The sequence below is a fragment of the Lissotriton helveticus genome, chromosome 7 (genome assembly GCF_964261635.1).
Source record: "Lissotriton helveticus chromosome 7, aLisHel1.1, whole genome shotgun sequence".
NCBI classification, from domain to species: domain Eukaryota; kingdom Metazoa; phylum Chordata; class Amphibia; order Caudata; family Salamandridae; genus Lissotriton; species Lissotriton helveticus.
In genome coordinates, this window is record NC_136068.1 from 68235242 (window position 1) to 68249827 (window position 14586).

Here is a 14586-nt window from a genome sequence, read left to right on the forward strand (position 1 = left end):
AGAAAGGAACGAAACGCGTTGGCTGTGCCTATGATGTCAAAAGACTTTTGGAATAAAGAAGAATTTATATAATTTTGAGAGTGCACCTTCTGCTTTGTTTCTATATTTCTTCTGTTTTACGCATCCCAAGGCAGCGGATGTTGGAAGAGTTTGCACCACTATACATTGGGAACTATATGAATTGTTGTGCATGACCTGGTTGGCTGCTTTGGTCCTTCTGTCTAACTAGTCCGGTAAGAGGGCAGTATCCAGACAAGACTGCTACAGAAGCAACACTATGTGTAAGCACATGCGCCATTTGTTAATACATTAATTACAGACAACGGACATTAGGTTTGATTTTCGGACTTCCACGTAAAAAACAGATGGATGGTCACCCTAGGAGGAGGAGAGGGGGGTGCAGGTCAAGATTGTTGTAATAACAGGAGTCTGCAGACAAGGACTCAGGTGCGTTGGTGGAACTGCGTATCAGCATTAGTGCTGGAATAGCAGTGGTGTTGCAGGAGAGGACTGGGATGCTTTGTTTTGCAGGGCTGTGTTTGGCTCTAAGTGCTGACATATGCAAAAAGACCACAAAACCGGTCCCAGGATGCTTGTTTCCAGTCCAGGGAGCACCTTGCCCGGCAGTTCGGGCTGGACTGTTCCCATGAGGAGCGGGGTCATGACTGATTTACATATGGCGGAGTCCAAACTGGGGTTGTGTGGTAAGCAATGAAACGATGGATTAAACCCAGATCTGTGATTGGAGGTGAATGTTTGATTTGTTCAGCATTCCGTCCATCATCTGTTCTTTTTACGATAAGTGCCGACATAACAGAGAGTGCTGCAGGTTAGGCCTGAAGCTGTGCTTGCAGAGAAAGATCTGCCTATAAGTGTCAGTGTTGGAATGGCTCACCCTCGGACCCAAACCCCACCACATTTTCAACCAAGCTGGCACTGCGATCGCCCCTGAACTTTGCTGCCCCATAAACTGCTCCATCAAATCCGCCACCTTCCCTGAAGATTAAAAACATACAGAGATCAACCCCCTGCTGAAGATTCCTCTGTCGCCCGAAGGACCTCAAGAACCACAAACCCATCTCTCTGCTCCCCTTCTCAGCCAAAGTCATCGAGAAGGCCATCAACACCCAACTCACAGAATTCATCAAAACAAACCACACCCTGGACCCCTCCCAATCTGACTTCAGGAGCAACCACATTCCAGAGACTGCACTCCTTGCCTCAAATGACGACATCCGCATCCTCCTTGACGGAGGTGAAACTGCAGCCCTCATTCTCCTGGACCTCTCTGCCACCTTCAACACTATCTCCCACCACACCCTCTGCACAGGACTCTACGATGCCGGCATCTGCGGCAAAGCTTTAGGGTGGATTGGCTTGCACCCGTCTCCTCAGAACCTACAGAGATTAGCTGTGGAGTTCCACAGGGCTCCTCTCTGAGCTCTACCCTCTTCAACATCTAGATGGCCCCACAGGCAGCCATCATCAGAAAACACGGACTCATCATCGTCTCCTACGCCGACAACACCCAGCTGATTCCCTCCCTTACCGAAGAACCCACAGCCGCTAAGAGCAACTTCTGTGATGGGATGAAGGCAGTAGCGTCCTGTATGAAGGAGAGCTGCCTTAAATTCAACTCCGACAAGACCTAAGTCCTCATCCCGGGCTTCCCTTTCTCTGCATGGGATCATTCCTGGTGGCTAACAGTGCTCGGAACACCCCATACCTACCGACCATGCACACAACCTCGGCATTATCCTTGACTGCTCGCTCTCTATGAACCACCAAATCAATTACATATCATCCTCCTATTTTCATATGCTCCGCCTGCTTCGGAAGATCTTCAAATGGATCCCAACCGAATCCAGGAGAATGGTCACTCAGGCGCTCGCCAGCAGCAAGCTCGACTACTGCAACACACTCTACGCCGGCACCACCCAAAAACTCCAAAAGAAATTGCAGCCCATTCAGAACGCCTCCGCCAGACTTATCCTGGACATCCCCCGCCACAGTCACATCTTGAGTCACCTGAGACACCTCTGCTGGCTCCCGATCAACAAAATAATCACTTTTAACCTCTCATGCATGCCTACAAAGCATCTCCACAACACCAGTCCTGAATAACTCAATCACTGCTTCTCCTTCTACACACCGACCAGACATCTCCGCTCAGCCCATTTGGCCCTGGCCACTATCCTATGGATCCACAAGACCTCGGCTGGAGGAAGATCCTTCTCCTACCTCCCTGCACCGACCTGAAACTCCCTGCATCAGCATCTCAGGCAATCACTATCACTGCCTCAATTCAGGAAGCACCTCAAGACCTGGGTCTTCGACTGAACCGCTGAAATGCCCCCCTCCTACCTCCTTGAGACCCTTAAGGGTGATTAGCCACGCTCTACATGAACCCTGATTGTTTGATTGATTGATTGATTGATTGATTAATTGATTGAATGGCTTGGGAGCTGATGCTGCTGGTCCAGACTGCTGCTTTTATTTATTTATTTGTTCATTTTTAGAGTGGGGGTATTACCCAAAGGTGCTACAGCACTTTACAATATGCATGAATCAATTACATATGGTTTAAAATTACATTAGAGTATAAGAGCTGATTATTTAGAGGGCGTTGAATTATATTATCTGAAGACGTATGCACATTAAAAAGCCTTAAGCAGTGGAGTATATTATAGCCTTATAGCCCGCCGTAGAGGGCTATACCGGCTATTAAAGGCCCTCTCCAGCGTTAAAGGCCCCGAGCTGAAGGCGAGGGCCTTTAACAAGGGAGAGGGACTTTAATAGCGGTATAGCCCATCTACGAAGGGCTATAAGGCTATTAGAACATTCTGTCACTAGAGGACAGAATGTTCTAACAAAAAAACAAAGCCTTATGGGAGCGTGAGGGGATTGGAATCCCTTCCGGGTCCTTGAAGCCTTTGTTCACAGCCAGAGCTGTGAACAAAGAAACATTGGAATGTTGGAGCTCCAGGGTTCTACCATCCATTATAAGCCTGGAGCACTGCATTGTTTTCAGTGGAGCTCCCAACATTCCAATGTTCTAATATATATTGCAGCAGTGTTAAAATGTGCGTTGTTGTGTGCTTCTATGTTCAGGATAGAGTGACATAAAAAAAGAGCAGTGCCGTAAATTTTATGGCAATGGTTATTGCTGGGACTACACCAAAAGTGGGGGCGGGGGAGAGGTTAGCTAAAATGTATTGGCAGGAGAAGGGTTTTCGGATATGATTTGAATATAAGCTTCATAGTGGTGGTATGTGGGTTTGAAAGTGAGCTGTTCCATATTCTGTTTGTGCTTCCTGAGAAGTATTGTGCCATGAGTCATTACTTTGTAAAGGTTGGAGGTTCTAACAGGTTCTAGCAGAAGAGATTTTGCATTTTCCGATGACCTGGTGTTCCTAGATAGCTTAAGTTTGTCCACCAGGTATTGTTGAGTGGATGTGTGTCGGGCCTTATGAGTGATAAAATCCATCTTGTGTATGACCCTGGCTTCATAGGGCAGGCCGCGGGGAGTAGGAAGCATTGCTGGTATGTGGTTATTCCTTTTGGCCTCATATACGAAGTGTGCTTGATTTAAGAGGAGTGAGATGGGTCTTGAACAGACCATTCAATTGAGAATTACAGTAGTCGATACTTGAAAGTACTAATGATTGAACAAGAGTTTTCAGATCTTGCTCTAACATGTAGCGATGAATTCCCCAGATAACACACAACAGAAGTTGTGGATTTCTGGCCATGATGTTGATTTGCAATTGAAAGTTGATCAAAAGGTTGCGCAAGTTCGGAACAAGGATAGATCCTGGTGGGACCCTTTGATCCATAGCCATTGGTGTTGAGAAACTGTCAACAATTCTTATCCTCTGCAACCTTTTCATTATGAATGACTCAAATCATTTAAAGACAACATCATTAATGCTCATTTGATTTTTGAGTATTTATTATTATTTATTATTATTTGTGGATTTATTGAGCGCATACGATTCATCCCCGCAAGAATCTCTCGGCGCTATACAAGGAGAGAGATCATGAGGATATGTATTTAAAAGAGCCATGTCTTCAACAGTTTTTGAAAATTGGTTAGTTCCCTGCAGGACCTGAGATTTTGTGGAAGCATATTCCAGTGGCTGGCTGCCAGATATGAGAAGGCTCTACCGCCAATACATGCCTTCCGTATTTTCTGGGTGCACAGAAAATTAGAGTTGTTGATTCTCAGTTGTCGCACTGGCTGATACCACCTAAGTTTATTCCTAAGGTAGGCCGGGCCCTTTCCCTGTAGTGATCTAAAAACTACACACAGCATCTTAAAGATAGCTCTCTTCCTCACCGGGAGCCAATGTAACTGATGCAGCAGTGGGGCTGATAGAGACCTTGCCGGTTTGTTGAGGGAAAGGCGGGCCGCCGTATTCTGCACCACCTGGAGTCGAGGTAAAAGATCTTCCCTTGCTCCCACCAGCAGCGAGTTTCCATAATCCAGCCGACTCACCAGGACTGACTGGATAAGGGTCTTCCTCGCTTCCTCTTCAAGAAGAGTAAAGTGGTTTACCTTATCAAAGGCTGCAGATAGACCAATAAGAATGAAAAGAATGAAAAGGCCAAAGTTTGCTGAATCTATGACTTGAAGGGCATCATTGACCACCTGAAGCAGACTTTCCAGCAGCCATTTTTCCAGCCAAACCCCTACACACCGCCTTTTTTATACCGGGGCGGAAGGGGAAGGGGAAAGAGAAGAAATCAAAATCAGGGAGGTCATGTACACTGGGCACCGGAAGATGCGAGTGCGAACCAGAACAAGCCCAGACCACAACAAGCAGGACCGAGCAACCGGAGAACCTGATAACCAACCTGGCAACTAGACCACTGAGCACAGACGAAGAATTAGTCCTGAATAAAGGTTTAGGATTTGTACCCACAGCGAATCTGGATAAATTCAGACTTCACTGTGAAGTCTCGTCTTTCTTTAGAAAACTCAGGTTGAAAGCTTTCTTCGAAAAAAGACCAAACACAGAAGAGAACCCAGACCCTAACGAAACAGGACTGAGGAACAAAGCTACTTTCACTCCTCCGCCACACTTGATTCCTGTGGAAATTTCCACATTCGAGCAGGCTGTATTCAATGAAATCGAGAACACAAAACCGAAGAAACAATTCATGAACCTGACCAATCAGGAAAGGGTCGCCCTCGACGCTCTGCGAAACTGTGAAACCATTGTGATCAAACCAGCGGACAAAGGTGGAGGAATTGTTGTGCAAGATCGCACAGCTTATCAAAACGAATGTCTTCGACTTCTAGCAGATGACAACAGTTATCGCAGATTACCGGTGGATCCAACAGAAGACCTGAAAAGTGAGATAACATCGCTAGTGGAATACGGGGAAACCGAGGGATTTATATCTAAGCAGGAGGCAAATTTCCTTTGCAACAGCGAAGGGAAAATCCCCTACTTCTATACCCTCCCCAAAATACATAAAAACAGGACACCACCGCCAGGTAGGCCAATTGTCTCTGGTCTGGGATCAGTCCTCGAACAACTTTCGCAATTTTGCGACGTGTTTTTCAAAGCCATGGTGCAAAAAACTAGCACATACCTACAGGACACAAAGAGCCTTTTACAAATTCTAGATCAACTCACCGTGGATAGTGACACCATCCTGGTGAGTTTCGACATTGAGAGCTTGTACACCAGCATCCCCCAGGATGCAACACTGGAAGTACTAGAACGAGCTCTAGAGAAAGAAACGTGGACATCAAGAACACCAAAGAACTTTGTCCTCGAGTGTGCGAGGCTAGCACTTAAAAGGAATTATTTTGAGTTTGAAGGCCAAATATTCCTACAGACGGGTGGGACATCCATGGGCAGTTCTTTTGCTCCAAGCATAGCGGGTTTGTATGTATATGATTTTGAAGAGAAATACATCCTCAGTGATACAAACCCCTATAGCTCCAATATCCTAATATGGCGCAGGTACATCGACGATGTGCTAACCATTTGGAAAGGTTCAGAGGAATCGCTAACCTCCTTTTTCAACTGGATAAACACCCGTGATAATCATTTGAAGTTCACATATGAAAAAAACAGTGACACTCTGGTCTTCCTAGACGTAAAAATTACAAAAAAAGATGGGAAACTGACTACTATTACCCATTATAAACCAACTGCGAAAAATAACCTCCTCCGCTTTGAAAGCTTCCACCCCAGACCCCTACGCGAAAATTTACCATACGGGCAATATCTTAGAATCCGTAGGAACTGTAGTGAACTAGAAGACTACAAGAGACAAGCCAATGATCTCTCCCAAAAACTTCAAAACCGAGGTTACCCAAATAAAATCCTCCAGAAAAGCCAGAAGCGAGCGCGCAATCAACCTCGTGCAGCATTATTGGAACCAAAAGAAAGGGTCCCGGATGAGATTCCCTTGACGTGTGTTACTACATATAACACAATATCCAATGATGTGTCAAGGATAATAAAAAAGCACTGGAACATTCTGAACACAGGCAACCTCAGATGGAACAAACCCCTATTTTCCTTCAAAAGGGCACGAAGCATAAAGGATGCAGTGGTCAATACAAGACCCCTAACGGTATACCCGAGAAAAGAAACACAAACAAACCTATGGGGCCTACCGAAGGTAACTGGCCACTACAAGTGCGGAAGTTGCAGTGTTTGCCCCTTTACCACAAATACAAAAACATTACTTTTGGAACCAAATAAAGTGTGGACAATCAGAGGGCAGACCAATTGCAATAGCGAGAACGTCATCTATAGATTGACATGCCCTTGTGACCTACACTATGTAGGAATGACCAGTAGGAAGATAAAACTACGTATCGGAGAGCACAGGAGCACCATCAGGTGTAGGAAGACAAATACAAAGCTCACTGAACATTTTTTGTCCATAGGTCACACTGCCGATGACATTAAATGGACAATCATTGAACAAGTCCAACCAGGTACAAACTTGATCAAACGTCTATTTGAAAAGGAACAGAGGTGGGTCTACAGACTTTCCACGCACAAAACCGGTTTAAACGACAATATACCGTGGAATAATGTATTGACGTAAGAGGGTTCATCATAATCCAGACTCCGCCCACCGTACCGAATCACTATGTGCCCGTTTTGTTTTATTTAATGAATTTCCTAAAAAAAGCGGAATTCCTACCCGCTTTTCTGTCCCTTGTCCTGAAGTACTCTCTGTAAAAATTACCCTGTAATTATGCCTCAATCTGAATTGATGTTTGTGCTCTCACAAAAAAAACCCTAGAATTATGCCTCAGTTAAACTGTTTTCTGTGCTCACAAAACGCTGCACGTCCCCGATCAGATCACATCGTCTCCATAGCGATGTAAACAATGACTCATTCGTGACAGTGTAGTCCTTCTACTATTTCAGCCGAAAAAACGTGAGTGGTTACCACCGGACCACGTGTCTAGCACACGTGACCCGGCCACGCCCAACGAGGAAGTGCTCACAGGTTTACATTACCGGCAGCATTCAGGCACCCAAGACATTCTACGGGGCACGCCGAGCAAGAACCAAGTAGGTTTTTTGGTCTGACGAACAGAAGCGACAAGTAAGTACACTTGATGGATCGAAAGGCGGTAATAATTCACCGTTTTTTGTCTTGAGGCAGTACTCGATTGTCAGCACTCAGTGACTACATAGCTGACACTCGATACATGTTTTTCTACCTACAGGAGACGGAATCCTGTCAACTTGGTAACGCTGGTGCCCATGAAGCGATAGTTCCGCTTCTAAGCGTAAGCACTAAATAACTAGCCGCCTCCATGCAATTGAGACGGTTTTTTTGCACGACTGCTCACAAATGTCTGGCAGCCGTTCACACCGCAGCACGCTAAAAGGTCACCCTCCCATTTACCGACCTCTGGTTTTCACATATTCCTGACGCCAAAACCATCTCGACACCCCTCATTTTGGCGCCTGCCCTTCGATTGAAAGGCACTACCCGGCAACTTATCACTGTAGTACTGTTGTAACCACGCAATAGATATGCTCTACACTCGATATTGATATGCTGGCATGACTCCACATCTGGATGTTACGATTGTGCTAGTGACCATGAACGCATGTGTTATATGTGGTATAATCCAATTTGTCTACCCCAGTGTGTGACCCCTTCCTGTTCTTTGTTTTCCCTGTCTTTTCACAGGTTTTTTCAAAAAAGAAAAACGCACTTTTTTCACGAGACCACTATTTATGGTCTCTACCTTGAACTAGGGCAGGACGCTCCTTAGCGTGGGCGGACCACCCAGTTCAAATCACCACGGTCCTGACGAAAACCCTTGAATCCATGTATGGGTTGAAACATGTAGACCTTTTTAAACAATAGTTTTGTATATTCACATTCACATAGCACACTTTTGCTATTTTTATATATTTTAAATACTACTTTTGACACCAAAGCCTTCCTAATTAGGCAAAGGTGCCACACTTTAATTTTACCAAGGGTTCAAGCACTCAAGAATAAAATACTTGAAGTGAGTAGTGTTGGCCCTTTTTAAACACAGTTTTGATAGTTTTGAACACATAAAAAACAAAACCAGCTCCACGGTAATCAGGTGTCGCAGCACACCCTATAGGCACTCGGCCTATGGGGTGGGACCCCGATGATGAAGCATGTCACCAACCAGGTTGGTGAGTGAGGGGTCTTCTATAAGGATATGCATTATCCAGCAACAGGTTGGGGCAAAATGTGCTGACCAGAGCATTTGAGCTCATTGTTAGAGAGATATATTTCTCTCTACCCACGAGGGGTTACTCCTCTATTGTTTTTGCACTCCGCCCATACCACCAGGAGCAGTCCTTAGGATCCAATCACAGACGCTACCTCACTATCCCCCGCTTCTCCAATGCTAGGCATGGGGATAGATCACTTTCAGTGGGAACCACCAAACTGTGGAACGACTTGCCTCCCCACTTACGCATGTTAAACTCGGAGCAGGAGCTCAGAAAGACACTGAAAACCTGGCTCTTTAAGCTAAGGGATTAGCAGCCCGGTCCCTCTTCTCTTACGTCTCCCGGGTTAGCACCCGGACACCTCGGTCCAGGTAGGTGTGTGCTCTACAAATGTTCTTACTATTATTATTAATATTTTGGGTTGAGGTACACAATTGCTCTTTGGTAATGAGCGCTGGGAATTATGTAACCTCAGCTGGGGGAGTTTAGAGTCTAAAGGCAGAGGGCCTAGATCTTAGGTGGGCTAGAGTAACATCTAGCTGAGAGAATTTGGGGTTGAGACCATCTAGTTTGTGTTCTGTGGGATGCAGAGCTGTGGAGTAAGACTTGCGATGGTGTTCACCTAGACCTTTTGTCACTGGAGGATGGTTGATATTATTTGAGAGTTGCGGACCTTTGTAGCCCTGTATGTCATTGGCAGGGTGTTGGTTCATCCAATTAGTGTATTGGAATTGCTTCATGGTTTGCAGTGTCGAGACTTCATCAAATCCTTGGAGAAGTGGTGCTGCGATTGTTGTAGGAGATGTGTGAAGGAAGGGATTTGTCCTTGCAAAAAATAACCAGCCCACAGAGTTCCGCACGGCAAGACTTGGTGTACTCTTTGCTTGGTATCAGCCGTTCAGTGATACCGCTGTTACGCAGAGATATAGGGAAACAATAATGTGTAATGGTGCACCCAATCAATGAGAAGTCCACAGTCCTGTGTCTTTTGAAAACTTCCTTCATTAAATTTCAGTGTGTTCCATAAAAACGGCCATATACAATCATTTTGTTTTTTGTTTTCCCGAAGCCGTTTGGGGGTGGGTCGCTGTATGGAAGGAAATGGCAATTGAACCATGACATTCTTGTGAAGAAGATCTGTGGTTTTCCAAGATCACGATGAATATGAAAATAGAACCATGAAAAATACATCATTGGTTGATGTACACATCATTGCATATTTAAGGCCACTGAGGAAGTTCAACTCTTTTGAACGAAACGCGTTGGCTGCTTTTTGGCTGATTTTATGGAACACACTGAAATTTAATAAAGGAAGTTTTCAAAAGACACGGGAATGTGGACTTCTCATTGATTGGGTTCACCATTCCACATTATAGTTTCTAGGGATTTGTCATTGCTGTATGTAGGTATTGGTGAGTTGTAGAGGAAGTAGAATTTAGTGGGTGGGCTTTCGGTCTGCAGGAAGTGATCTGCTAGCGTGGTTAATAGAGGTGGGGCGGGGTGTCATGTGGTGTGGAAATAATAATATAGTAGGATGGTGAGTAGTGGGTGACCTCAGCAGGGCTGCAGTAAGTAGCGTCCCTAGGGATTTGAGGCATTAAGAGGGGTTGGTCATTGATATATGTAGGTACTGATATGTTGTAAGGGGAATGGAGGTCACAGGATGGGCTTTTTGTACGCAGGCGATTTCCTTGTCTGGTTAGTCGAGGCGGTGGGAAATACGAGGTGGTTTGGAAAATGGTCATGTAGTAAGACGGTGTGTATTGAGTAACTTCAGTGGAATTGCAGTCGGTAGCCTTTACAGAGATGTTAGATTGAGGTGGGTAAGTGAGCATTTGGTATGTGTAAGTATCCTGTGTGAAGCTGGTGGTTATTGTGTGACAACATAGGGATTGTAGTAGGAGTATTTGGGGGAGATGTGTGACTTATAAGGGCTAAGCGACTTAAAGTGAGAATGGTCTTTCTACTATATAGGTAATTTTAGAGTGAAGGGGAGAAGAGTGGTCAGGTGGCCATTTCTTATATGAGTTTATTTCTCCTTGTGTAGTAGATTGAAGAGGGAAAGGGTGCAAGGTAGTGTGGGAGGGTATAGCATTGCGGGGTGAAGTCTACTGTGAGACATCAGAGGGAAGACTGTAAGAGTAACTGTGAGCGATATGGGTGTTGTGGGGACTAAGCAACATTAGGTGAGATTGGTTGATCCTATGAGTAGGTACTGATAAAGCGAAAAGAGGGTGGGATTGTCTAGGAGGGCTCTCAGTATGTGGATAGGATGCTCCTTGTGTGTAAGATCAAGGTGAAAAGAGGGGGAGGATGGTGCAGGAAGCTATAGTATCATTGCATCATAGGATGGATACATCTATGTGTCATCTGGCTGAGAAGAGGTGCCCCAATGAGGTTTGATTGGGAGGTGGCTCACTCTGAGGTTCATCGGCTACGCTAAGGGGCTTGTTTATCAGGAATGGGTCTGCAGGAGAACTGCAGATTTAGAGGGAGGTGCACTGAGAGATCTGTTCACAAATGATTTTGCAATCCCTGTACCATTCAGTGCCAGGAATCCCCCCCATTCTCACCGACTGAGGGGCGTTGATCACCCCACTGTTGTATCCAAATTGCAGGGAGCCAATCACAGCAACCGTCACAGAGAAGACCAGTGGGCAGGTGAGTTGTTTCTGAAAAAGAAGAAAAAATATGTTGAGGAGCGCGTTATGTCTTATTATTATGTATAGAGCGCATGGCTGCCCAACCAAGGGTTTCCCAGCGCTACCTCGCGACATAGATACCCAGAGAAAATCCCAATTGCACATCCTAAGTGGAAGGTGAAAAGAGCCAGGTTTTAAGCATCATACGGAAAATTGATCTACAAGCTCTCAGTTGAGGGGGGAGAGGGTTCCATAGCTTTGGGCCTAAGAAGTGAAAGGCTCGGCCTCCTCGTCTGGATCTCTTAACTTTGGGAACTGCAGCTAAGTCAAGGTTACTTGAATGCAGTTTGGTGTGTAGGGTGACACTAAGATGTAGGTGGCCCAATACCGGTCGGTAATGGCCGAAATTACTGAATTTCGTCCGTTACCGACCGGTATTGGGTTTTTGAGATGTAGGTGGCATTTTTTAAGGATTCGGTATTTTACTGAATCGGTAATTTAAGGATTCGGTAAAATACCGAATTCTTAACATACCGATTCAGTAAATTACCGAATCCAGGATGTAGGGAGCACTCAAGTTAGTGCATTCCTCAGTTAAGGATTCGTTATTTACCACCAACTAGAAGTTGGTGGTAAATAATGAAAATAATTGAAAACGCATTTTTTTTGCTTTTCTAACAGTGCCATGTTGCAGACATACATGCCGGCATGTATGTCTGCAATATGTGCACCCATGCACAATTGAGGGGTGCAACAGGGTGTCAAAGTGACACCCTGCCACCCCAATGTTTCCCCCAATTACCGAATCGGTATTTACCGATTCGGTAATTGACATTCATTCCTATGGGCCTCCAGGCCCATAGGAATGAATGGCAATTACCAAATTGGTAAATACCGATTCGGTAATTACCGAAACTTACCGCTTCGGTAATTTTTTAGGAAAAATTACCCACATCCCATTTGCCTGTTCTTAAATACCGAATCGGTATGATTCGGTATTTAAGAATCGGTAATATGGGATTACCTACATCTGGCACTGACAATGATATGTGGGTATCACTTAAAAGGTGAAAGTCGTGCAAAATATATCTACACGGGAACAGACAAACGGGAACGAATTTATAATAGCAGAGTGAAGAATTTATAGAAAAAGGAGCCTGACCTTCCTTTTAGCCTAAATTGGGAAAAGTCCAATAAATAATAGGAAAAATCTCAGAAACATGAGCTGAGCAGTACTTCTGTGCCATGAATTTGCAGTAGCTACTTTGCAGAGCTCGCCTTGAAGGTTCAAACATATATCTCCGAGCAAATTTAGGCCCAAATGTCATGCAGTCAGCAGTCTCCAAATGTTCTGTGCAGTTTTGAGTGCAGGAAAAATGCAGTGCTGCACTACCACTGCCAAGATTGGTTTGCTGCTGGGGTTATCCCCGCATAAGTGCACAGACAGGCTGCGTTGCACCATGCACAGCCTTGCATCATGGCGCAGAAGTGGTTCAGGGGTGGCCTTAGGCATGTGCATGCTGTGCACCTGCACAGGGCCGCCAAACCCCAGGGGCCGCCACGCCAATATATATACTTAATATAATAATCCTCTGAGGATGGATACATATTTGAGTGGCGGCCCCTGGCAGGGATTTGGTGGCCTCCGGCTCTGTTCCACTTCCAAACACCCTGACAACCCCACCCTCTTTACTGGCCTCCGCGATCCGCCCCGCCCGAACCTCCTCTTCCGGGGCCCCCTACCTACGCTCCCTGCCCAGGGCCCCCATGAGCCTAGAGCCGCCCCTGAGTGGTTGTGCGCTGTCCAAGATAAGATTTGCACAGGAACCATACCGTTCAGTACAAATTGCTACGCATAGACAACTGCAGAAGGCTCGTGCACATCAGATTAGTGCCAGGTCCTGCAACACAAAGGCAACGTGCCTTTTTGGGTGAAAATCAATGCATTTTCCCTTATGTGCCCGATTCCACTAGGCGCTAGTTTTTTACGCAAGCCTATCTTAGTATTTCAAGCTTTGTGTCAAAATCAATGAGTACTTGAGGGGGTCTGCCTTAATAAATGCCCCCCTTGATGCCAAGCAGCACAATGTGAATATGGGGCTATCAAAATGGCACTTTTTCAGAGCAAAAGGTTTTTAGACTATAAAGTAAATCCTTGTTGCTACTTTGTACTACGTCGTATCACACTAGTGGTAGTCACAAAGCTTTAGAACATCTGAATCTTACACTCTGCTGGCCAGATTTACTAAAGTGTTGTGTCTAGGCCAGTGTGTTGCAGACAGTGGTTCATTTGTAAGAGAATGGTTGCCTGTGCCCAAAGCTCTTATCAGAAACCCACGACTGACGCAACTGCATGTCAGTGCACCAAATACCAAGGCTGTATAGTCTTGACCCCACCTCGTGCCTCTTCAATCCACCACCAGACTCTCCTCCCAGCCCTTTTATCTCACTCTTGCAGGGTCCTGCTTCCTCCCTTTGTGGCGAGTTTACAGCCTTTCTTTCCCCTTTGTGTGTTTTCCCTCTCTTGCTCTCGGGAAACATTCGATGAGGAAAAATAAGTGCTGGTCCCCAAAAATGAGTGCCGGTGGCCTGACCGGCAACAGCAGGCTCAAATTAAGCACTGGGTAAATGCCTCTGCATAACAAGTGTTGCACTTCTCCTTCTCCCCGGTTCCCCATCCATTTGGTAGTCAGTCTGAAGGCCTGCCTGGGAATTGAGGAAACAAGTGAGAACAAATTTAATAAACCCATCTGTTAAATGTAAATTCACAAAAACTGCAATGCTGAATGTAAAGGAAAACTGCAGAAAAAATGTGAGAGGTAGAAAGAAAAAAACTGATTAGTTACTAAGGAAACAATTAATTGACCCCAGGGTCTAACATATATTAGTGCTCAAAAAATTGAAAGTAGCAAAAATATGTCTGCTTCATCCTATTAGTACCCTTTCCAACCCACAATCCCGAAACAAGCGCGTATGAGAATAACCACACTCCTGGTCCCTGAGTTCTCAAGGGTGTGATATTTGTCACAATGTACTGCCCCCTGGCTTTCTCTGTTAGACTACTCCCACTTACAGGTCACCAATAACAATAATTTAATTCCCAGGGATAGGAAAATTAAGTATTATGTGGTATGGCTAGGGAGCATTACCATGTAATATTATCAAAATAGCCCACAGATGGTCTTTGGACCATCGCCCATTGCCACGCATGCTGCCATCTCTCCCTGAGC

The 14586-nt window shown here is 45.3% G+C and overlaps 1 protein-coding gene across 2 annotated transcripts in view; it reads right to left on the bottom strand.

Moving 5' to 3' along the window:
• The window catches only part of LOC144768074 (solute carrier family 2, facilitated glucose transporter member 3-like), a 63224-nt gene that overhangs the window by 42511 nt on the left and 6127 nt on the right, over positions 1–14586 (bottom strand). For both annotated transcript variants that reach the window (XM_078651462.1, XM_078651461.1), the window contains exon 2: positions 11288–11386. In XM_078651462.1, coding sequence (XP_078507588.1) covers positions 11288–11386 — 99 coding nt within the window. The remainder of the gene's footprint in view (positions 1–11287; positions 11387–14586) is intronic.